The sequence below is a fragment of the Pyrus communis genome, chromosome 11, assembly GCF_041283825.1.
Source record: "Pyrus communis isolate YQ-2024b chromosome 11, ASM4128382v1, whole genome shotgun sequence".
Classification (NCBI taxonomy): domain Eukaryota; kingdom Viridiplantae; phylum Streptophyta; class Magnoliopsida; order Rosales; family Rosaceae; genus Pyrus; species Pyrus communis.
This window is the reverse complement of record NC_142575.1, coordinates 11,692,525-11,718,511: the sequence shown is the minus strand read 5'-3', so window position 1 is coordinate 11,718,511 and position 25,987 is coordinate 11,692,525. Positions and strand designations below refer to the sequence as shown.

The 25,987-nt window shown below is 37.4% G+C and overlaps 2 protein-coding genes across 3 annotated transcripts; one reads left to right on the top strand and one right to left on the bottom strand.

The window, feature by feature from the left end:
• The first annotated feature begins 748 nt into the window (after positions 1-748).
• On the top strand, positions 749-5,359 carry RAP (RAP domain-containing protein). 2 transcript variants are annotated; one of them, XM_088680099.1, is made up of 4 exons: positions 749-3,006; positions 3,123-3,205; positions 3,587-3,690; positions 5,200-5,359. In XM_088680099.1, the coding sequence occupies exons 1-3, from the start codon at positions 1,173-1,175 to the stop codon at positions 3,677-3,679; spliced, it is 2,010 nt and encodes a 669-aa protein (XP_088536225.1). In that variant the 5' UTR covers positions 749-1,172; the 3' UTR covers positions 3,680-3,690; positions 5,200-5,359. The 2 variants fall into 2 exon arrangements, with proteins under 2 accessions (XP_088536225.1, XP_068338096.2); XM_068481995.2 differs by lacking the exon at positions 5,200-5,359 and adding an exon at positions 3,993-4,893.
• A 13,527-nt stretch (positions 5,360-18,886) lies between these two features.
• On the bottom strand, positions 18,887-24,562 carry LOC137742391 (glucomannan 4-beta-mannosyltransferase 2). The gene is made up of 9 exons (XM_068482248.2): positions 23,658-24,562; positions 23,406-23,504; positions 22,965-23,217; positions 21,474-21,584; positions 20,894-21,030; positions 20,655-20,768; positions 20,349-20,548; positions 20,008-20,250; positions 18,887-19,546 (listed from the first exon to the last, which is right to left on the bottom strand). Exons 1-9 carry the CDS (start codon positions 23,985-23,987, stop codon positions 19,384-19,386), a joined length of 1,650 nt encoding a protein of 549 aa, XP_068338349.2. The 5' UTR covers positions 23,988-24,562; the 3' UTR covers positions 18,887-19,383.
• Between the last annotated feature and the right edge of the window lie 1,425 nt (positions 24,563-25,987).

The following is a 25,987-nucleotide window of genomic DNA, read 5'->3' as shown; positions in this document are numbered from 1 at the left end:
TTGGGGAGAGATTTCTTATCTTTTTTTTTCTATTTTTGTTGATAAAAAAAAAAAAGAATTACCAAAAAAAAAAAAAGGAAAAAAAGAATAGAATGACCTTTTGACATAAATTTTGATTTGGCCTGCAATTGATAACGAACTCCACTGCAGAGTTATGATTAATAATATATATATTTTTTTTTCACAAGGGTTGAGCTAATTTAAAGTAGTGTCTCACCATAGGGATTACATAAATACTGTTTGTACTATACTTCACGAATTCTGGAACTACCGAACACCTGTCAACTTTATACCTTCAGAAACTCACTAAAGGATTCATGTTAAGGCACCCTTGCCTAAGCACAAGTGTTTCTCTCCAACTAGGAGGTCAATCACAAAGTGACACGCGACAACATTAGAATAAAGCTCCTAGAGTCTCATATCGACCGCAGACGAAAGCCGAAGACTCTCCTCAACTATGAAAGGAGGTCATTTTCCTACAATTAATTCCTAATGACATTATTCCCCTTAACCCTTAATAGAACTTACTAATAATGACTATGCTTGAGCCTTTGTACCATGGAAACTATACATTGATCATGAGAAATCCTCTACATTGTCACTCATACTAAGGTCTGATGGTATTTCTCTTCACTTAGAAGTGAAATATCTTATATTCAAATCTCGTGAATGGCAAATTCGATATCAAATTAGGTTGACTGAAACTTCTCCTCCTTTGTTCAGAAAAAATTATGTAGCTTAATTTTTCGTTAGTTTTGAGGGTGTGGTCTCCACAGTCCCCAATGCATCATCTTTTTCACTCTTCGACATTATCCTTTCCTTCCTTCCCTGAAATTCAACCGCCGAACTCAATCTCTCTCTCTCTCTCTCTCTCTCTCTCAGTTCTACGAAATTTCTTCTTTTATCCTCTAAATCATCAGTCGAACTCCAACCCTTCGATTCCCCATCTTCCATTTTCCTTCCAATCTTCTTGAATTCCCAACCCTCCTAAAACCCGTGCCAGTTCCTTAGCTAAATAAACCAGAAATCCCACAGGCGCCACCACAGCAGCATTCCCTTTAGAATCAGTGGATATCGTGTGTTGGGTATGTCCTGTTAGTTTGCGATTTCTGTCCTAAATATATAGTTGCTTAGAATTTTGTTAATCCATTTTTCAAGTTTGTTAGATAAGTATGCAAGGATTGCTTACCACTTTCCCCAATCAAATTTTCTTCAAACCCTTCATTTTTAAACCCGATATTGTTCATAAGCTTCCATTAACGAAAACTGGGGTCTTAGCTCGAAAGCTTGAGGTGGGTTTTTCGAGAAGACGTTGTTTAAGTGTAGGAAGAGATAATACTGCTGTTAGTTCTAGGAGTGTTGATGGTGGCGATGATAGTGGTGAAGAAGAAGAGAAAGGAGATGGGAATTTGGATTGGGAGTTGGAGTTTCTTGGGGAGCTTGACCCTTTGGGTTTCCAGGCCCCTAGGAAGAGGAAAAAGGAGCAAAATGCTAAGTTGGTTGAAAGTGAGGGAATGGATTGGTGTGTGAGGGCGAGAAAGACTGCGCTGAAAGTGATCGAGGCGAAAGGATGGTCTGAGGCAATGGAGGATATGATTACCGTAAAGAAGAAAAAGAAGAAGAACAAGAAGAAGGTGGGGAAAGTAGAGAAAATGGGAAAGAAAATCAAGGAAATTGAAGAAGATTTAGATGTTGATTCGGAGGAAGACTTTGATATGCCGGACATGAATAGTCTGGACAGTTCTAGTCATTTAAGAAGAACTGTGAGTGTGCTGGGGGGTGGGATGTTTGAAGAGAAGAAGGAGAAAACTAGGGAAAAGTTTGTTCAGAGGCTTTCCCAATTCTCGGGGCCATCAGATCGCAAGAAAGAAATCAACTTGAATAGAGCAATTATTGAGGCACAGACTGCGGAAGAAGTGTTGGAGGTTACTGCAGAGACAATCATGGCTGTTGGGAAGGGCTTGAGTCCCTCACCTCTCTCTCCTTTAAACATTGCCACAGCTCTTCATCGGATTGCTAAGAACATGGAGCAAGTTGCAATGACAGAGACACGTAGGTTGGCTTTTGCTCGTCAAAGAGAGATGTCTATGCTTGTGGGAATAGCAATGACAGCCTTGCCAGAGTGTTCAGCTCAAGGTATCTCTAATATCTCGTGGGCGTTGTCTAAGATCGGCGGTGATCTACTTTACTTGTCAGAAATGGATAGAGTTGCGGAGGTGGCCTTAACCAAGGTCGAGGAGTTTAATTCACAGAATGTGGCTAATGTTGCTGGTGCTTTTGCTTTGATGAAGCACTCCGCTCCTGATCTCTTTTCTGAATTATCAAAACGGGCATCAGATATAATTCACACTTTCCACGAGCAAGAGCTTGCTCAGGTGTTGTGGGCTTTTGCTTCGTTATCAGAGTCTGCTGAACATTTGCTGGACTCCTTAGATATTGTTTTCAAAGATTCCAGCCAATTTTTATGCTTCTCAAGCAAAGAAAAATCAGAATTTTACAGAGAAAAGAGTGTGGACAACATAGAAGATCTTGACTTTGATGGCAGCGATGTAAGCGCTCCGGTGCTCAGTTTCCATAGGGATCAGCTTGGGAGTATAGCGTGGTCTTATGCTGTTTTTGGACAAATGGATCGGACTTTCTTTTCCCATGTGTGGAGAACTCTGAGCCAATTTGAAGAGCAAAGGATTTCAGAGCAGTATAGGGAAGATATCATGTTTGCGTCTCAGGTTCATCTAGTGAACCAGTGCTTGAAGCTTGAGTACCCGCACCTTCATTTATCTCTACGGGAAGATCTTGAAGAGAAAATTGCTCGGGCTGGTAAAACTAAGAGATTTAATCAGAAAACGACGTCGTCATTTCAAAAGGAGGTCGCTCGTCTTCTTGTCAGCACTGGTCTTGATTGGGTCAAAGAATATGTGGTGGACGGGTACACTCTAGATGCCGTCGTGATTGATAAGAAGGTTGCTATGGAGATTGATGGCCCAACGCATTTCTCAAGAAATACTTGTGAGTATCCTTCACATAATCTTACAGCTTCTTCTTTGCGCTTGTTTTCATTTGAGCCATTGACTACTCTTAATGTCCTAGTTAGTATTCAACTGATCTGATTATGCTTCGTGCAGGGGTTCCCTTGGGACATACTATGTTGAAACGCCGCTACATAACTGCTGCTGGTTGGAAAGTAGTGTCAGTGGCTCATCAAGGGGTGAGTTTAAGTTTTTAGCATGAAACCACCTTCCAATGCAGGACTTTGGTCCCTAAATAGTAAAACTTAAATAAATCATCCCCATGATCGAGTCAAGCTTCATGGACAAAAATTAAAGGTGCTCTACCGGTCTCAACATGCCCATGCACATATTCACGAATCACAACACAAAGAAAATAAACACGAAAAACCTTCAAATGAAGAACAAATCATATTGCGTGGTGTCTCTGTGCGTGTTGTGATAATTCATGGATGTGAGATGTGGGTAGTAATACCTAAAAAATAAAATCTGGCTGATCAGCAGTAAAAACTACTTACATGTTTATTGGATAAGAGTGGTTTCCAGATGTTTTTAACATAATTATTTTCTGTTTCTTGTAGTGGGAAGAACTTCAAGGTGGTTTTGAGCAGCTAGAGTACCTACGAGAAATTCTGAAGGAGCACTTATATGCAGACAATACCGTCGAAGTATAGACGTGGGAAAGGTAGTTTCTCATGGAATTGACTTTGTTGAAAATTCTTGGCAGATGAGTAGTTGAATACATAGTTAGCTAGTGAATTGCAAAATATAATTTTCACAGATGCATTCATCTTGAAGCAGCTAATTTTTGAGCTGATTGAGTAGCTAAACAAAATATAAGTGTAGATCCCCCGTCATTCATATTAAAAACGTGCCTCATGCAGCATTTTGGTTTTTACTAACACTACAGTCTCATCAGAACAACTGTTCTTCTGGTTGTCACCGATCATTCCTTTCATGTCTTTTTTTTCTTTTTCTTTTCTGTAGAGCTCTGAGAGTAGAGCACTGAACAACTCCAAGGGAGCTCATTCTCCAGGTGAGGATGTATCGAGGTTTAGGTTATTTAGGATGACGTCGTATTTTGAATAGCAAGGCTTACTCCACTCGTTAGTTACTAGTTAAAGTCCATCTCTAGAGCCAATTTTCTATTTTTCTTGGGGGCCGAGTGAGTAAACTTTTTGTTCATTTCTGATGATATTGGATTTGCTGAACAACTTTGCATCCTTGGTGCTGTTACCATGAAAAATTGACAGATGAGAGAATTGCAATTAGTCTAATACCAAACCTAAAACGAAAGAGTGGTTGCAACTGATAGCATCCTTGCATAACTTTAAATTCTACTGGTACATTAGATTGGAAGAACTCTGTCAAAATCATAAAATTTGTAATCTTACCTTTTGAAAGCCGAGTATTAAAATTCTTAACTTGGATCTCCTTGTGATTATTTAATTTATGTCGTTTTAAGAAAAATTGCATATCCATCTGTACTGTCTCCATTCAATATGTTTTAGGGTATCATTTCGTTTCAAGTTTTCGGAAAATGTTGCTTTGCTTATAATGTTTTTCTTATGTCTAACATCTTGTGTGGTTTATAAACTTCAGTTCCGTTCTCTTAAGACCCCATGGTCCAAGCAAATGGTCACCGTTCGATTGTAATCCAATAGTAATTAGTGGTTTAACTTTTGTTGTTGCACTTTTTTCTTAACCGTTGGACTTAAGATCAAACGCTTGGTGACCGCATTTATCTTGGACAATGAGGTCAAGGAGAACGAGACTCTTATAAATTTGGGCCCCTTAGTAGGAGATGTAGAATTCGAATGTAAAAATCCACATTGATTTTGTGACAACTTTTTCTTGTCCTAAATGTATGTGATCTCATTTTATTTCATTCACAAGCTCTCTCAACTATTTTGCTTTCGTTCATTTCTTTTGCTGGCATATTGTTTCTTGATTTTCTTTCTTTTTGATACATTTGAGGGTCCAAAGGCCCAAAACAGCAAAAACTAAACCAGATACTACAGGGCCTACTGGGCCTAAGACTTTTACTTTTGTGGGTACTGTCAGGGTTCGTTTGGGTTGGATCTTCTAGTTTTGGTGGTAAATTATACAATTGAGTTTAAGGCTCATTTAGCTGTTTGATAACAATTTCATTTTCAGTTTGAAAACTATATTTGTCTATAAATTCTCTTGGCAGGTGGGTAATACTTGGAGTAGTCATTTATGACCAGCTTGATAAGGAATTACGTGAGCTTTTGGGGAAACTGAAATCTTGTTTGATAACTAATTCCAGTTTTTAGTTTTTAAAAAATGAAAGATACTTTATTGAGTTTTCAAAATTTGCCTTTCAGTTTTCACTTTTTAGTTTTCAGTTTTCATTTTATCAAAAATTAATAGTTACCAACTTGCCGACAAGATTTCAGTTCTCAAAAAGTAAGAGTGAAAACCAAAAACTGAAAACGAAATGATTACCAAATAGCTTCTTAGCAGTACAACTCACAATGCATGCTGCCACTCTTTTGGAGCAATATTACTATTCTAAATTACACTAAGGCCTTCTACAATAGGCCGGAAAAAAAGTGTTATACCAATATTTTGAGCATGGAGGAATCACCCAACAGTGGGTTGGAAAAATTTGAATGTGATACCAATATATTAAACTACGATATAGCTATAACATAAATGAGTTGGTTCCCACTACTTTATGTATTATTTTAGGCCTGCTCTCGGTGAGGGGGTATTTTAGGCCATCTCCAACCGAGAGCTGGCCAGAGGGCTTGTTTTAGCCCTCTGGTTCTCCAAGAAATTAATATATTAATAAACAGTACATAGCTATATTTGCCTCTATTTCCAATCCAGAGCCAAAGGGCCATAGGGCTTGTTTTAGCCCTGTCACAAAAAAATGTCTCCAATCGAGGGCCAAATGACCATAGGGTCAGACATAATTTATTATTTAAAAACTACAACTTAAATTCAAATCCAACGGCTAAATGATGTCAGCTAGCCATTGGATTTGACTTTTTCTTTTGCTATGAATAGGGTGGATATTCGGCTATAATTCACACAACTTTGAATTCAATCTATTTCAATTCAAGTTTGCAATGAATTCCAACTTTGGATCCTCTTTGGATTCCAACTGAGGGTCCTCATCCAATTCCAAATTGGAAGCAAAATAGGCACAAATGAGACGAGAAGATGAAGAGTCTGATTAAGAAGTTTAAGTAAGGCGCAACAAACAAAACAGAGCAGCAGCCATGGTTGGGGCCATGATGTGTCAGCCAACTAAGGAACAACCTCAATAGGGTGGCTCTATTGCTGGTCGCTCATACAAACCACGAAATAGAGCGATGTCATATGCTAATCTGATGAACAACTACTTCAACCCCAACTTGATGTATACAGAAGAGGATTTCAGACGTCGCTTTCGAATGAGGCGTCATGTCTTCGAGCGTTTACTTCGTGATGTCCAGCAGGTCAATCTATACTTTCGACAGAAGTGGGACAGAGCAGGCCGTCCTGGTTTCTCACCTCATCAGAAAGTTACTGTTGCACTCCGAATGATGGCCTATAGGTCCCCAGCTGATTTGATGGATGAAACCCATGGTATGTCTGAGTCTACATGCCTTAATACTCTTGAACAATTCTGTGACACAATTGTTCAGGTTTACAAAGACGAGTACCTTCGCGAGCCAAATCAAGAAGATCTGAATTGGCTCCTTTGCAAAGCTGAAGACCGTGGGTTTTCAGGCATGATAAGGTCATTAGACTGCATGCATTGGGATTGGAAGAATTGTCCCATCGGATGGCAAGGAGGCTTTAGCGGAAGGCCGAGAAAGCCAACTGTGGTGTTAGAGGCGGTTGCCTCATATGACACATGAATCTGGCATGCTTTCTTTGGAGTTCCTGGATCCCAAAATGACATTACAGTTCTTGGGCGATCATCCCTCTTCAATAACTTGACGGAAGATAAAGCACCTCAACTTGACTACTACATCAACAACCGTCAATACAATATGGGGTATTACTTGGCAGATGACATCTACCCAAAGTGGGCGACACTTGTTCAAGCAATTCCAAACCCTAGGAATGACGCAGAAAAGTTGTTTACCTTACACCAAGAGGCATACCGGAAAGATATTGAGAGCGCTTTCGGTATTCTACAAGCACGGTGGAAGATCATTAGCGAACCGGCAAGAGGGTGGAGTCGAGAAAATTTGGACTCCATCATGATGTCTTGCATCATATTACACAATATAATAGTGGAGGATAAGCAAGATGGGTATATTGATGAAGAGTCCAATGATGACCAAGAAGATCCAAATAGGTCAAGAAGGGCTCGTGCAAAAATATATGATGGGCCTAATTTGCCTTTCAATCCAAGAACTGCTAGTATCTCTATAAATAAGTACATAAGGCGCTATAGAATGATACGTTCTCGTGCCACAAACAAGTACCTACAATAGGATCTTGTTGCACATCTTTGGGCCAAAAGAAGCATAGAGTAGGCGTTTAAGTTTTATGTTGTTAAATGTTTTTTAAAATGTTGTTTAAGTTTCATGTTGTTAAATGTTGTTTTTTTTATGTTGTATAATTTGTATGTTGGTTAATGTTATTTAATGTTGTTTCATATTGTTTAATGTTGTTTCATGTTACTTAATTTAATTTAATGTTGTATAATGGCTTAGGAAGTTATAGGAAAAAAATATAATTTTAAAAAAATATGAAACAAATTTTGTAAAATAGAAGTTATAGGAAAAAAATAATAATTTAAAAAAAAATATATGAAACAAATTTCGTGAAATAGAAGTTATAGGAAAAAATAGAATTTAAAAAAAAATATGAAACAAATTTTGTAAAATAAAAGTTATGGGGAAAAAAAATAGAATTTAAAAAAATATATGAAAAATAGAAGTTATAGGAAAAATTTTGTAAATAAAAAATGATAATAAAACTGTAAAAAAAAAAAAAAAAATCAAATGCAACGGCTAACTGACGTCAGCTAGCCGTTGCATTTGAATTTTTTTTTCTAAAGCATTCATGTCGGTTATAACTGACAGGAATACATTTATATTAAATAATATAAACGTAGCCCAGGGTTGGCTAGCTGGCTAGCTGCATGCAACCAGCATTCTCAGATTCCACAATCCTCTGGCCTAGCTCTCGGTTGGAGACGGTTTTCGAGCAATTTTCGGGCCTCTGGACCCTTCGATTGGAGATGACCTTATCTCACCACTATAAACTATGGTGTATACTCATCATACACCTAATAATTTGTCATGTTTCCTTTTACTTAACCTTGATTAATTTTTTGTTGAGTTGAAAGGGCTAATTCTAATCAAATGGTGCTACATTTTGTCATTCACTTTGTGATTTTTTACTGTTGGTGGAAAAAAAGGGGTCGAAAATATAAGAAAGTTAAAGGCATTGCTTTGGTGGATGGTTGGCTAGTTAGAGCATGCTCAGAAGATGGCATGTATACTTGGTTGGTGTCGGTGGGCAAGGAGACAATGATCAATGATCTCTCCGCCATGTCATAAAGACTCGCATCATTTTGCATATAACATGATTACTGACAACGAGCGGGCGGAGTGCGAGGATGAGGATTAGGAGGGCCGACCGGCAGTATGATGGGGTCGCTTGACCATACAATTATAGGTTGGATTGGACTCTCTTTTATTATGTTGCGGCTTATTTCACCTTCCTTTTTAAGTTTTCTCACTCCGCGGTGCCATGGTTTATTATGCTTGTACTAAAAAAATCTGACCAAATAAATAAATGAACATATTTAAAGATAATCAATATTAAGCTCGTATTAAAGATCTTATTAGAGTAAACTCACACTACCTTGGTAGCTTTCACCGCCTGTCCAGAGTTAAATTTTGGGATTTGATGGCGGACTTAAAAAGCTTTAGGTTGGCATAACAAATAAAGAGTGTCAAGAAACAACACATACCCCTCACTTTTGGAAGGTTCAGGACTTGTGTAACAATAGTGCTATAAGAATCAAACTTAAGCAGTCTGATTTCTAGTGTAGGTATCACACTCATCTAAAACCATTATAGAATGCCCAAGGAGAGAGGATAGAATTTGAACTTCGGACACAATGGAATGAAAAGAAAAACTCTATCTACCAATGCAATCCACCACTTTCTTATCTTCCACACACTTAAAAAGTTCTGTTTTTGTAAGAAACTCCTTTTGAACTGCCATGAATACATCTCGATAACATATCCAATGCAAGAAATGAATGACTCGAAAATACTAAAATGTCCCCTTACTACAGTGTAAAATATGTTAAACTATTGTCCAATTTAGATGTCTAAGAATTACTAAAATGTTCTTACTCTTATTGGGTCCTACCACTAATAATCCGAGCTGAAATAGCAATTTTTCAGACGAATTCATGTCGTATTAATGGTTTGTGTACACCATAACACTCTTACCAGTTCTAAAAGAAAGTTAACACATTTGTATGGTGGTAACTAATCGTGTACAATGTAACAGTTGGGTTACATAAATTTTAAGTGTTTGCGTGTGTTTTTGATGGGCAAGTAAAGGGTTGGGGTTGGGTAGTAATTAGTTAGCAAAACCTTGAGGGGGAGTATGTTGTGTTTTGTTAACTCACTCCCATCCAATACTCTGCCATTTGGTGTCCAGAATTTAAGCTCGATTGGACATACGTTTAAAATGACTGAAAATGTTTTTCGTGAAATTCATTTTGAGTTCTAAAAGCATTGTAGTGCTTTTTGGAAGACGTATTAGATATGGGCTTCTTGCATGAAACAATTCAAATATTTTTTATGATCCACTTAGATTTTTACCAAGGATTGATTTAAAAAACATTTTCACCATAAGCGCTTTCAATTATTTTAAAAGCACTTCCAAACAAATCCTTTAATTAGATAGATGACTTAACTATATTTAAGATATGTTGAATAATAAACAAAAACAATTATGTCCAATTTGAAGGTTTTTCACTTATAAGTGAGACGTCTTAAGTTTAACTTAGTAATTACAACTACCAGTTACTAAATACTCCATTAGTGTTTAAATTGTAAAAATAGTACCAACCATTTCATCAATTTCTTTCTTCCCTAGAAAATAAATGCAAGCAACCAATTAAACAAAAGGGTAAGGGAAAGGTTAGAATTGCGTGCAAAGCATGTTAATTCCAGCAGGAAATTTGGACTTTTGGCCATCCATTTCTGCATTAATTCTAGGGGATATGTTGTGTTATATATAATATATACATACACATATTGTGATGCTTACACATGCTTCACCCGTTGATCACTCTCTTATAATTTATATTTTAATTACTGTGGATCGATGTGGCTCTTTAATATTTCTTCCTTCTGTTTGCCATATACTCCAACATCATCATCATCAACATCCATAGATTCAGATTTCAGACTCAACATGTTACACGCTTGTTCTCAGTGGCGTGTGTCAACCTGTGTGTGTGTGTGTGTGTGTGTGTATTATACACAGATATACTAACTACTTAGATTAGATCTGCTTAATTTCTATGCTAAAGCTTACAAGAAAGGGGTTTGGTCCAACCAGAAAAACAAGTCACATGCACAACTAAACTACTCTATTTATGTGACAGCTCTACAATGTGTAAAAAAGTAAATAAGTTTAAATAGGGCTTGTTTGGATTGTTTATGTAGAAAGTTTTCTACTCGTAAGTGATTTTATTAGTGTTTTAACTAGAAACATGTTGAATCACCTGTTAAGTGTTTCTCTCAACAAAAAAAACTTGTAAATTCTTTTACCAAACATTATCAGAAAAACGTTTTTAACTTTTCGAAAGCAGTGTAGAGCAGAATTTTTTATGCTTCGTTCTCCAATGATGAGGTGAGAGACATAGAAAGAGTGAGAAACATGTGGAATATTACTAAATGGGTGTTGACCCCATCGTCGCAGAAGAAATGGGCCTAAGGTATTTCCAAAGGCAGATACGTCAAATACCAGAATTGATGCTTCAGTCCATGATTGAGGCAATGGTCAATACAAGACACTACTCAAACCAAAAACCAATTAGCCCAAGAGAAGCCAGCGCATGGCATCAGTGTGGTAGTGGGACTGTGAGGACCAAATCTTGAGATAGTTTCTAACCAATTTGAGTGCGCTATGGTCACTGGCATGGAGACATACGTGGACGATTTCAGCCTGTTCATGTATTTGAGACTTATAATGCATAAACAATCGCCTACGTAGAAGATTAACGACATCACGTTTCGTATGTAGATGATTGATTGTAACATTCTTCAAACAGTAGTTCTACACGCGGTGGCATTCCATTTGCTAATATTGTAGGTGTTAGCTGGCCATGTTCAATCGGAGGAGTACCCACTCCACTTGGCACTTGCTCTTAGCAGGCAGGTTTGCATCTACAGGCATTGCATTGTCCTATTTTGCCAACTAATCTTGTCAGCAATCTCACATTGTGTGTTTCTCACATTATTGTTCACATATTTGTGGTTCCTACAAAACTTCTTAACCCAAAGCTTTGTTGTACATTAATACATATATGTATGTGTGTGTGTGCGCGCGCACGCGCATACTTTCTTCTACTTGGTTTATTTATTTATTTTTATTTTTTTACATTTTGGTCATTGGATATATACCTTTGGTTCTCTTTTTCTTTTTCTTTTTTTTTTGTTTAACAAAAGGTTGATCCCCATAAATCTAGACTTGCTTGATGAAAGCTTTTCTTAGTTTAGATCAAATTTAGCAAATAATACACATTGCTTTAGTTATAACTTATAATGCGAGGTAAGTCATTGATTGGTGCCAAACTAAAAATGAAACTCACATTACACCAATCAAACAGTTATTAGTCATTTATGCATGTGTGAGCGACGCATATTAATGCAATTTGTAATATGAAAAAAAAACCTAAAATGGAATTTGAAGTTTTTCCGCATCAGTATATTATATTTTAAAATAGAGAGATTCTCTCATGTAACCAGTTCACTGTGTGTCCATTTTTTAAATCATTAATAATAAGTGATTTTTTAAACAAATGACAATCGTTTATTAGACTATAACGCTACAAAGACTAAAAACAAGTTCCATGAATTTCACCTTAAAATGGTAGTGCTTGAGAGAGTAAAATGATGCATACGAGTTGAAAGCATGTTTTGAAGTGTCGGCAATTTTGTGATTAACCCCAACATATCACATACCTTTATGACCAAAAAATTAAATAATTGATTTTCTTACGATAGCATATTTTTATAAGGTTGCACAAGTTCTAGTAGAAACTTGCATCAGTGTACATATATTAGTTGTCTTTTCAACTTCCCTACATTATAGATTCGGGAAATATAGAAAAATAATTTAAAGCAGGATGATCTAAATTTAAAGTACTTTAATCAAATATTAATAGAAAACATAAAAATAATTGATTAATTTGAAGTACTTTAATCAAATATTAATAGAAAACATAAAAATAATTGATTAATTAGTCTCACTATGTCTTGAACCGACAGAACGATAATTAGTCCAAATCCAAATTGATGTTATTTATATTAATTAGGAACTGTTATTAGCATTCTAAAAATCTTATTCTACACTTGTATTTTTCTTTTCCAATATAGAAAGTTTGGAATGTAGAATAAGATTTTTAGAATGCTAATAACAATTCCCTATTAATTTAGTACAGTGGAAAGCAATAACTGTCACATCCCGGCCCGGGGCGAACCACTTCCTGGGCCTGACTCCACCACCGTAGCACAATATTGTCCGCTTTGGGCTTACCATTCCCTCACGGTTTTGTTTTTGGGAACTCACGAGCAACTTCCCAGTGGGTCACCCATCATGGGATTGCTCTAGCCCCCTTCTCGCTTAACTTCGGAGTTCCTACGGAACCCGAAGCCAGTGAGCTCCCAAAAGGCCTCGTGCTAGGTAGGGATGAGAATATACATATAAGGATCACTCCCCTGGACGATGTGGGATGTCACAATCCACCCCCCTTAGGGGCCCGACGTCCTTGTCGGCACATTTCCGGCCAGGGATTGGCTCTGATACCAATTTGTCACATCCCGGCCCGGGGCGGACCACTTCCCGGGCCTGACTCCACCACCGTAGCACGATATTGTCCGCTTTGGGCTTACCATTCCCTCACGGTTTTGTTTTTGGGAACTCACGAGCAACTTCCCAGTGGGTCACCCATCATGGGATTGCTCTAGCCCCCTTCTCGCTTAACTTCGGAGTTCCTACGGAACCCGAAGCCAGTGAGCTCCCAAAAGGCCTCGTGCTAGGTAGGGATGAGAATATACATATAAGGATCACTCCCCTGGACGATGTGGTATGTCACAATAACAGGAGGATATGCTCCTCTTTGATTGCCCCCTACCCAAGAAAAAATCAATTAATCTTTTTGCCCTTTCTTATGTGATATCCTCATCAATAATTAAATGTAATGCTTAAACCATTACACACAGTTGTTTTTAATAGAATTTGGCTTAGCGGTGGATTGTTTTAGTGGTTGGCGTTTTTCACTTCAACCCGCTGCATTTTAGATAAAACTCTTTCTTCTGCTTTTAGTGTAAAATATTGCTTGTAAGAAAAATAAAATAGCATTTGGCTTAATGGTAGTTATTTTTACTTTGTTTGAGAAAGTCTAAAGTTCAAATCACACATGTAACTGAAATATCTTTCACGTTGAGTTTGATACTTAGTTATGTTTGACTCCATTATGATTCCGCATCTTTATTGTGTGCATACTCTATCTTGTTGTAAAAGTCTTATTGTTCGTCAGAAAAAAAAAAAAAATCGATAATTCTACTTGACCATACAAAAACTAGCACACTTCTAGACATATTCTTTATTAAAAATGAACCCTACTATTGTATGTAGGACCTATTAAAAAGTGTCAACATTATTAACTTTTTTTTATTGGTGGTGTTATCCACACACCATTTGTTAATTTTTGTACTTTAATCATGTTTAATTCATTCGATCCGATAATTAAAAATTAAGAAAAATGTGTGAGAGATAAAAATAAATAGAACCACCGAATAAAAATTATATATTTAGGCTTGTTGCTCAGCAACTCCATATCTGTTGTTAATTATAAGCATGGTGACTCTCTCAGTTGATCAAAAGTCTGATGAAAGATGGTTGTTCATCCAATTAATCAGCCCATTGTATTTCTGCCATATTAATATTATCTCTTTCTGACAGACCTATCGGAGCTTGCTTTGCTTTCAAAGTTACAAAAAACTAATTTACCTAATTAGATAATTATTGATTACTTTTCAAGTTAATTAAAAAAAATTGCTCCTCTCATAAACAACTTTAATCTCCCTTTAATATTAACTTTATCTAAACAATTATTATTGTTACATCACCTGCATTGGAGCGAGGTTATTATACTGCCTGCAGGTCTCCGAGACACTCATTGATGCAAGCAAAGAAAAAGTTTAAGACAGGTAATGACCCTTGAAGAACAAGTAATCCCTAAACCGTGGTTAGCTACTTTATAATTTTAACCTATTATCTCCAAAATTAAACTTATCTTTTGATCAGTTAATTACTTAAACACAACAAGGCAGTAGAGGTGAACACTGAGAAGATGATGAGTATCATCATTGTGTACAAATATATGATTGAGACAAGGCACGAAAAGTGTTTTAAATGTTCTAGAATGTCCTTCCCCACTTGTCCCAATGTTCCCCACTTGTCACAAATGTTGAAATTGAATTTGCACATCGTCCTAAACTCATTAACTTGTAACAGAACAAAGTGTCATGACTCATAAGCAAGCTAAAGAGGTGAGGTATGTCAGTCAAAGGCTCTTTGACGATCAAATTAGTAAGCAATATTAAGACTCAAGCAGTGGACAAAAGAATAAGTATGCAGAGATTGTGTTACCAGAGATGAACCCTACAAAAACGTATTTATATCAGTCGAGGAGATGACCTTTTAGAATAGTAGAATCCTTATTAAACCAGGAAAATCCCAAATGATATCTAGGAAGTAGTAGATATTGCATCCTCTTAAGAGTGTGATTACTTGCGGCACGCCAATCCTTTGAGTGTAAGGACTCCAAGTTTATGGGAACTTGTTGATTCATTGCTGGATTAGGTTCCCGAATCTTGCAGAACAAGCATGGTCTATCTCAACAAAGTCGACTGGCTTTGCCCGTTAATTCCAGAACATGATGTTACTGATCCATTTATTCAACTTTGTAATTAAGGCTATTGGGTTCATGATCGGACTTCTAAGGTACGTGTATTCTGGTCCACCTTATTCTGGCACTAGAAAAATCATTAGTCTCACAATTTCCCCTAACTAGGCATTTGAAATCACTTATTTCCCATGAGCATGGGGCAGTTACCCAAAGACCATGTCTTTCAGAGTAAGTCGGACTACATACCATTTTCTCCCTTCAGACGTGTGGCATCCTAGCTTCATTTCTTACGAACCTTTGGACATCGAAACGTTCTACATTTGAGCGCCCTACCTTGTGAATCGTGAATTCAATTTCACAATGATGAGAATTTTTGCAATTGCGCATGTGCAGAAAACGAAGTTTTATCCGTCGCTTTCTCTAGGAAAATCCAATCGTCGAATTTGTTTTTAACGATCCATATTCAATGACTAGTTGACACCGAAATATTCCTTTTAAACATCCTTAGATCTCTTATTCGGCCTTTACAAAAACCGCCAAACTCTTTTGAAAAGGTCTTGAACTTTCCTTCTGCAAATCAAGTCTGAAATTTCAGCCATGTCCACATCTCTTTGCTCAATTTCTTTGAATACTTTCACTCGAACCAATGGTTGCACCTTCAAACGAACTTCCTGCTCCTGCCGCTAACTACAATTCTCAGTTTGAGCCTCCAGTGGTAAAGGTATGAAGTGAAAGTTTTTGTTAGACTCCGTTAACATCTTCTGCACAGCCACATTGATAAATAAGAAGGTCACCATGACATCCAAAATCTTATGCCAAAACCTTCCAATCCCAAACGTCCATGCATTAGAATCCACCCCTTGTACTTGGACCTAGGTTTGAAGTTTCCGCTCTCCCCCTTCTTGAAGCAAGTGTTGAACTGCTTTGATGTTGCTCCTTTACAACTTAACTCCCATGTCGTTTCGCATCTTTGCCGGCTTCAAGCTTCTAAACGACTAGTATGAGGCGGAATTGGGTATCCAGGAGTTTACCATCGACAAGAGCTCCGATCCTTATTACTTTTTTCAATCAAGACCCAGTGTCATATGCCCTGCCTATATAATCGAGTTGTCGTGCAACGACAAAGACTAGTACAAAGTGTCCTGATTGTAAATGAAAATTAAGAAAATGATATGTCCTGACTTAGAATTCGAAATATTGCATCCACCGACCTCAACTCCAACATCAACATCACAATTATTGACCAGTGCCACCCTTAGTTAATTGATACAGCTTGCAAAATTATTCCCTTCGAACACCAGAATTGAAAATAGCTCATAGCTCTAAAGTGAACAAGGGAACATGGGTGGGATGCCATAATTGATTTATGCACCAATCATCCCATCGAAATTCCATCTTAGAGCAAAGTGGATGCTAAATATGGGAAATATCTGGTGAAAGTCCTAAAAACCCGAAGGATGGAGAAGAAGAAATTGAAACGTTCTAAAAGTGTCGCAAAGAAATTCGTCAACACAAATCTTCTAAAAAGAAAACGAACAAATCGAAGAGCCCAAATGCTTATCCAACTAATAAATTGCTGGTAATCCAAGATGCCATTCCCTTTGAGTTGGGTCTAATCGCCTCCAAGAAGCGACAAAACCTGATTACTAAGGACAAAGTAGTGCCAGAATTACGCAAGGACAAGAGTTTAACTGATGCCCCTCATGTCTAAATACTTTCACTTGTTGGCGCGGAGCCACAACAGTAGGAAGACCAACAGTAACAATAATAACTATGACCCGTTAACTAAACAAGAGCCGTTAACTAATTAGGTCGTTATTGGTTTACCTGTGTTGGGGCCCAAAAATGTCACACACCAATCCAACCAAGTCTGAAGGCCCAAATGTAATGCAAAGCTTTCATTCAAGCCTAAACACATGCCAAGGTGCATGATTGATAAGGAATATTTTTACAAACATGCTACGCCACAATAATTAAGCCAGATATCTAAATAAATCACGCCATATTCATGCCTATTCATCATGCCAAGCTTCCTTATGCTAGTCACTATTCATGCTAAGCCCAAGTCAGATATTTGAAGCTTGTCAAGTGAATTGTGGTGTGGATGGTTACAGAAGGTTATTGGGCCTAAGCGGAATCGGGGTTATAGAAGACTTTGGGCTGCTTGGGGGCCCAAGGATCCAAGTCCATACCCTTTGCATTTCATGCAGGCAAACATTAAGAGAGAACTAGCCTAGTTTACCTCTTTCCTTAGCAAGCCAACCCTTTTCGTTAGAACTGGACTAGATTTCTGCTTAAATGCATGCTAACCTAGCAAGTTAGGCATTTAATGCTAACTTTCCCTTCCCAACTTGCACAGATAACCAACAAACGAAAGCCGTGAAACACGCTACTAGAAGTAGCGTCTGCGAAAGGTCAGCTTGGGAAAGTTGCGCCTCATGAAAAAGTAGAATGCAGGTCTCAACAGTGCATCTACCTTACACCAAAAGGGAAATAATATGAAGGCTAGGGAGAAAGGAAGGGGAATATCAAGCCACAAATGGAGATTGCTTTGAAGCCTAGATAAGAACCCTTCATTTACAAAATGAGGGAGATAAGCTATTAGAGGGAGGGGTAATATAGAGAGATAGAAAGGAATGCAAGAAGAGAGAGCCATGTAACAATGCAAACTCTTTCTCTCTCATGTTAAACTAGTAATCTTCTAGCTTTCACACCACGCCTCACTTGAGCAAGTCTTTATCTTGATCAATCATGCTATCTTTCGAGATATTCTGGGACTTGGTACGAATCCGAACCAAGGGAGACAAGTGGACGCTCTCAAAGCCCAAGTTCGTCTCGACCTAAAAGTCCCCCCAACAACCTGTTAAGAACATGTTAAGACAACAGATTTGAAAGGATACGGCCCGTTAAGATAACAAATATGATATGAAAACGATACAAATACAAAAATCATGACCTGTTTGCCAGGCATAGTTGTAAGGGTGATTGGTCAATGAATTTCATCAATTTTTTTGGGAACAAGACTTCGCTGCTGAATTTTCAGCAGGAGGTTCTGCTTACACCCAATCTCGGGTGGACACGTGTCCACTCTGAAATTTGGTGTCAGCAGGAATTCCTGGTGAAATGTTCAGGAGGGAAGGTAATTCCTTTTCTTGGATGCCGCTTTTAGTGCTTTGTGTCACTGCCCGCAATTTCCATATGCCACTGGGGTCCTTACAACGACAAATCTCTGACTCCAAGTCAGACAGGAAACGTGCATGCCCCTTTACAAATTTTGTTGCATTGCACTGCATGCTGGCTATTAATTAATAACTATTAGTAATACCAGAGCTTTGTAAATAATCAACAGTATGGAATGCGACGATGACAGTATGTTCGTATTATGTAACTTTTATTCTTGTAAAATGTTCACACAAAATTCAGTAGGCCTAAAGAAATTTGATGATCATTAGCCATTTCTTGAGATGCTCGTATAGTAAACGCGTACACCAATATTTTTGGCCGTTAAATTATATTGTTCATTGAATACTTAATTGACACCCAATCATTCGTTCTAGTGAAATGCCATATATTAGAGCATAGTAGAAATCTTTCCAAATTCTTCCGAATAAAGACTTTGCTATATTTATCTCAGTCACTGATACAAAAGCAGATGGTCGACTCCCAGTTGCTGATGCATGTAACGCCCACCGATACAAAAGCAAATGTTTACTCTATGCAATAATTGAGATGGGATCGATTTGGTACGATCTAAAATCACTACTCATATATGATGATTATCAAATGATAAGTAAATTATGATTACAAGTTCAACTAATTTGTTTTTTTCTCCACCCAAGAGCTTATTCCCAACAATCCAAGGAAAATTATAAGAGGCAAACCCAAGAAAGAACAAAACTTCACAATTACAAGCAATCTATTTGAAAGAAGATAGTACTATCTCCTTGTCCTTGAAAAAGAAAGTGACATCTACCTCTCTTCCTTCACAATTCACTCTGTATAATGTAATTAAATTACTAACACCATTTGTTCTTTCTCTGAAAAATTCCATGTTTACTTGAACGATGACATGAAATTCGTTGAGGAAGACGCAGGAAGAACCTTTCTGTTTTCCACCAGCACGATGAATTTTAATGAACTGCACTTACTTAAATCTGTGTTGAAGAGGAGAAAGATGCTGGCATGGCATGAGAAACAATAACCGGTCTGTGTCTATTAAATCTATATAGAATTTAACTATGAGCTGGGGATGATGGTTCCAACGTAGCCAAATCCGCAGATCAGGAACGTAATGGTTTGGAGGAAGAGGTATATGAAGTAGTTGTTCTTCCCGTGCACAAAGTCATAGCATCCACAGATGAACAGAAACACCCCGAATCCCAGCTCCAATAGGTGAAGCCTGTTAAAATTGAATATTAGGTGAGAATGGTAATAAAAAAATAAAGCGTAGGTGAACAAACTTGGGATGTCTTCTTGTCACCAACAGATAATATTAATTTTACTGTTAATAAACTCCTATCATATACTAGCAGTACATTTATATGATGCCTTAGGTTTGATAAAACCAATGCAAAGATTCTGATTTACAATAACGAAAGGGGTACAACCGAAAAAATTATTCTTACTTGGGGCTGCGGGATTAGGTTTGTTGGAAAATAATTAAAACTTAAGGAGCATGTGATTGGTTTTGTGCCAATTATTAGAGTTATGCAGAGAAGACAGGGTTATCTATTTGCCAGTTAAAAATGTGGTGTCAATGCAAATAGTTACAAATTTCTATGCACATTGCACATGTCAACATAAAATAAGAATTAACGGCAAGTCAAATAGGAAGAACAGATGGTGTTAGCGAAATTTTACCTGTTTCCGAACTTGAATCGTGGCTTTTTGAAGAGTTTGCTGGCAGGTTTAGTCTTGTTAGCTTCTGCTGTTTTGTTCTTGGCAGCCTCTGCTGCTTTGTTTTTGACAATATCTCCGAGCTTTTCAGTGACAACCCACTCGTTAGATCTTGCAGTCTCTAGTAGGCCAATCAATGTAGCCTTGGTCCGGTGCAAAGACATCACATTCTCAAAAAGAATCCAGTAAAACAGAAGGTGAATTGACCTGTAATGTTCAAGAAGAATATTAAGTACTTTAATCCTATAGAAGAACACGTAACGAAAGACAATTGATCAAGAAATGAAGGGTAGAGTCTACAAGACCTTGGAGTTCCAACGGAGTTCAGAATGGTGATGATGGAAGGAATATATACTGCCCCCCAGATTGGAACATAAACTTCAGGAACCAAAATGGTCAGAGGAAGTACAACACAGTAAAAGAAGAAGGTCACCATGTGAGCAATGATCTTCCGGACAAAGAAGAAACTGTATATGGTGTAAAATTTCTTCCACAGTGTAACTTTCTGCAGCAGTACATACAACAAACACAATTAGAAGCCATGAATAAGAAGGAAGAAGAAGAAACTGCACTAGAAGAACATGTGAATAGTGCAACTAAACTGAACTCACCTTAGTTCTGATAATTTCCATCGCCATTTTCCTAAACAGATTAGCAGGACCACAAGACCATCGGTGCTGCTGGAAACGGAAGGCGTTGAAAGTACTAGGAAGTTCACTTTTCACCTGAAACAAAGACAATAATCAGAAATTGTGTTCGTGTCATTTAATTGGATAGTCATGAAATTTAAGTGCTAATCATGAACCAAATAATTTGTACAATGTAGTATATACATTCGGTTAACAGATACCTGTAGGTCACCGAGATACAAGAATTTCCAGCCTCTGAGACTAGCACGGACAGCAAGATCCATATCCTCCACTGTCGTTCGGTCTTTCCACCCGCCCGCCTCATTGATAGCAGCAATTCTCCATACACCAGCAGTCCCTGCAATGTATTCGTATGTCAACTTCAAGGCTACAAATCTAAAAATAAATTAATGCAGTAGAAAGTTACTTGAACAAGAAGTAATTAGCAATTACTGTGGCTTATTAGTAACTTGACAATGAAATTGCAACCTTCATAGATTCTCAGTTGACTATTTATGCAAGACAGTTCACTTCTGTGATTCCAAATATTTTTATTCCAAAACCTATTAAATCGTAAATTAATGATGATCATGATAATTATTATCTAATTATGAGGAAGATGATGGCAGCATAACATTTCTCCCTCCACTGACTCGGATCAATTTTCTACTTTTCTCACATACCAACCATCTGTGTTTTTAACTAACAAGCAACAATAAAGAAAGAGATATATTACTGAAAAAAAAATAAAAAAATAGAAGAAATGGTTTTTGATAAAATAAAAATATATAGGAAGTATACCATTGAAGCCAAAGAAAGCATGTGTTGCTGACCCAACTTCTTGCTCAACCGTGAAATGGTAATCCAACGACATCTCCTGCATTCTTGTCAACAAGCACTCGTCCGAATTCACTGCAGGACCAAACCACATACCCGAATTTAGCACAAGCACAACGATATTTTAAATTTCTTCAAATTACGAAGAAATAGATACAAACATATTATGCTGTTCGATTAGCCTAACTCGCATATTGGAGTAAGTAGGTGTAACATAACTGACAAAAAGAAGAGTGTACATGTAAAATAACTAAAATAATGTCAACGAAACTAATGAAAAAAAATAATAACATGTGGACCTCTTTAATAATAGGAAAAGGAGGGTGTTGGTCTCGTGACCACTTGACACAATTGCCATGCTAGCTTGAGCACGACAAACCAAGTGTCGGTAAAGCAGGGAATTAATAAATTTTCAGTGTCGAAATCACGGCGCGGTCTACTAAGCGTGATCATACAGAAGATTTTTTTTTTAAAATTCAAATATTTATATTACGATACATGATGTATCGTATTGTGTTTTCGTAGCATCAAAAAATTTCTGTAGACCACTGTAGCATGGGCACGACAAACAATACAACACCAAGTAGACAGTGCCCCAGCAGATAAGGGTCGCCCTTGGGAAAGTAAATGACGAAATCGACCCATTTACGTTCCGGAAAGTGATCCGGTTCCGGCATCTCGCTGAATAGTTTGAGCCGTACAATCCGGGTTCACCTACGCCAACTTATAATGTCACAAGACTACCTTACTCGTTGTTTTGCAGTAAAAAGACAAACCTACCCCGCATTTCCAGCAAATGATCGTGCCGGTTCACATCATGAAGGTGACGCTGACTCTGTGACTTAGGGAAGGATAAGGACTCATATGTCCTACGTTAAGGACACTCTCACGTCATTTGAAACAATCAAGGTTAAATCGTTATCTCATGAAACGACATGTTACAATGATTGTGCTACCAGACTCTGAATCACAACCAGAACGCCAATACCTAAATCACGGCTGAACTCTACAGTGTGCAATTCACTGACCCGATTAACAATCTGATATAATAACATATATTTGGCTTTAAATTAGGGCAATTCTGATTAATGGCCCTAAAACTGGCAAATTAAAAAAGAGTCACACTAATCATCTGAATCAGTGCTTTCTTAATACTTCCTCATGTGGGTTCCAATCTATACCCTTGATGTGGGCTAGCAGACAAACAGGTGTCGAAATCAGAGATGACCAATAAGGGCTGCTAAGTGGGCCCGACCCCGTGATTGATGGTTTTCTCTCTCTCTCAGCATATTAAAAGACCACCGACACTCTCCGGAAAAAAAATAATTAGCGCAATTAAAGCGTAAGCAAAAACAAGTAATATCATATAATTAACAATTTAAAAACAGTAATAATAATAATGTAATTTAATAATAAAAAATCAGGTATGGGAATTAAAATTCAGAAGCTAATTACCGAATCTCCATCGAGCTTGAACCAAGGCAATGTCAGGGTTGTGGACCAAGAAGGGGATGGCTCGGCGGAGGTAGTCGGGCTCGGGGCGGAAGTCGGCGTCGAAGATGGCAACGTACTCGCAGTGTTTGACGTAGCTGCGTTTGAGTCCTTCCTTAAGGGCACCTGCCTTGTAGCCTCCCCTGGTTTCTCTGATTTGGTACCTTATGTTTATGCCCTTGCCTGCCCACCTCTGGCATTCCAGCTCCACCATTTGCTGCAACAATTTCAGATTAATTTTTATTAATCTATTTGCCATTTTTGTTGAAAACCCACTTGGACATTGCGCATTGGAACAACCCCATGTCAGAAATTGGGTCTGAAATCAGACAAATTGAGATCCTTGGCGCTCTGCTAATGGACTAAAAGGAAAGGGACCCATTGAAAGGATGAGATTCTTTATACCTTGATTGTAGGGTCGGTTGAATCATCAAGGACTTGGATCACGAGACGGTCGGACGGCCATGAAAGTCCACATGCAGCTCCGATGGAGACCTTGTAGACCTGACCCCAAACACAAAATACAATCGTGAGATTGAGCAGACACAAAAAGCACCATACTTTAAGGCATTTTGTTTGATTTTCTCACAAACCCAGAAAATAAAAATGGCAAAAACAATCATATCTGTATATGTATATGTGTGTGTGTTTATATACCTCTCTTTCATTGAACATAGGGATTTGGATGAGAACAACAGGGAAATTGGAACTTCCTACTTCAAGGTCGTCCTGAATGGGCTCGTATTTGTAGCGTTCTTCTGGTTTCTTCCAGAAGAGCTTGACCAGAACGATGACCACTCCCATATAAACCCTCTCAAAGAAGAGCATGAGAGACATGGCCAATGAGACATAGACCCCAACTGTGAGCAGAGGAACTATCAATGGCGCTTTGATTAGCTCCCAAATCAGCCCAAGTTGCCCTGCAATGTCATTTGTCGTCCCCTGAAACGTTTCTGGTATCAGAACTTGGGTTGTGGTCTCAGCCATTGTACCCACCCCTCTCTCTCCTCTCTCTCTCTCTCTCTCTAGAAAAGAAAGAGATTGAGATACCAATGATCAAACCGGTTGTTCTTCAGATCTCTCTCCACTGCTTTCTCTCTCTTGCTTTTGGTAGATGAAATGTGGGCGATGTGAATGTGGCTCAAGGTTTTATACGGAGGAAAATGAATCAATTCAATGGGCTGGAAAATCCTTTAATTCAAGGAAAACCAAGAAAGGGAAATTAATATGCACAACAATACAGATTGGCTCTCCCTCTCTCTCTCTCTCTCCCTCTCCCTCTCTCTTCACTCAGAAGTGGAAAGCACAGAACGAAATCTGAGCTTTCCTTCTCTCTCTCTGACCTAACTTTCTCTCTCTAAGATCTGTGCCAAACCAATGCCAGTTCTGCCTCTGGCAAAATGAAGCAGAAGGCAGGACAATGGTGTGGGAGTAAGAGAGTGTATGAAGGGGACTGTGAGGCAGAGAGAGAAAAAAGAGGGTATTTTATAGTCAGTTTTGGTCCTATTTAGGATTTTTATATTAATTTGTTTTTATTAATTTTTTCCTACTTTTGCCAGTCTATCTGTATTCTAATTCACTGTCTTTTTTTAGGTAGGTATCATCCCTGTGCAATCAAGAGAATCCTCTCTCTTTAACTGTGACCCTATTCATTATTTTGCCATCTTTTTACTTGCTTGTTGCAATTTACAAGGTATATTTTCTTTTTTTTTTTGGTAAATTGTTATAGTTTCTTTTTCTTTTTTGTCATGAAATGGGTATTAACTTATTTGACAAAAACAAAAAAGGATATCAAAAAAAAAAAAAAAAACAAAACAAAAACAAAAACAAAAAACAAAAAAAAGATATAAATAATTACTTCCAGATCAAGTCATTAATGATGCCGCAATAATCACTTAATATTACGGTTTAGCTTACTTTTTTTTTTTTACTTGTAAGTAAAAGTCTAAGTTTCACTCATATAACATATCCCTCACTATTTAGGGTAAATACATCATCATAATATTATATATATATATATATATATATATATATATATATATATAAACCTATGTCACACCAAGGCAGAATGAATCCCAATTTATTGCTAATTACATTTAGCATTCTTTAGGTTTTTGGGCGACCAAGAACAGAAACAGAAGCCTTTGAATTCACTCCCCATTCTTTCTTAAATAAAGCTCGCCCTCGAGCCCTGGGGCCATAAGGCTTTAGCAATTTTTGTCTTTTGTCTACCAAATTATTTGAACCTTCATTAGATTAATGTCATGGTGGGCATGGAACTCGTAATTAGGTTGATATGGAAGCCATATTTGTACCCAATTGACTAAAACACTCATCAATTTAGTGGAGAAACAGACATTTGAATACACAAAATGTATAAATAATATAATTACAAAACATTATGGTGCAATGTGAAAATTAAAATCTCATGACCCATTTTAAAAATTACTTCAAACGTTAAAGATGTAAAATGTAGTTAGCCTCCCAATTTAATATCGAACTCACTGGAAATATAGATCATCATTGCATTTGTGGAAGCTCCTCCAGTCTATAGGGAAATGAATTTTGTACATCATTTTATTTGTTCAACCTTTTGAATAAACAAATCAAACAAGGATCAAAGACCAAGAATGAAGAGGAGTGTGCAAAAATTACTCTTCCAATCTAAATATAGATCAAGTATCGCTAGACCAACCAGTCTATAGGGAAATGAATTTTGTACATCATTTTACTTCTCACACACCCTCTCAATCTTAGTCGTCGGATTGAATGAATGAAAAAAAAAAAAAAAAAAATCAAAGGACAAAAATTAACAAGTGATGTGTGAAAAATAAAAATAAGTGTGTAGATAGATGCACCACCAAAAAAAATGCAATGATAAAGTACAAAGGATAATTGATTCTATCACTTTTGTAATTACAGAATTTTTTTTTTTTTTTTTTTTTTTTTTTTTTTTTTGTGTTGATATAAAACCTTCTTATCCTTCC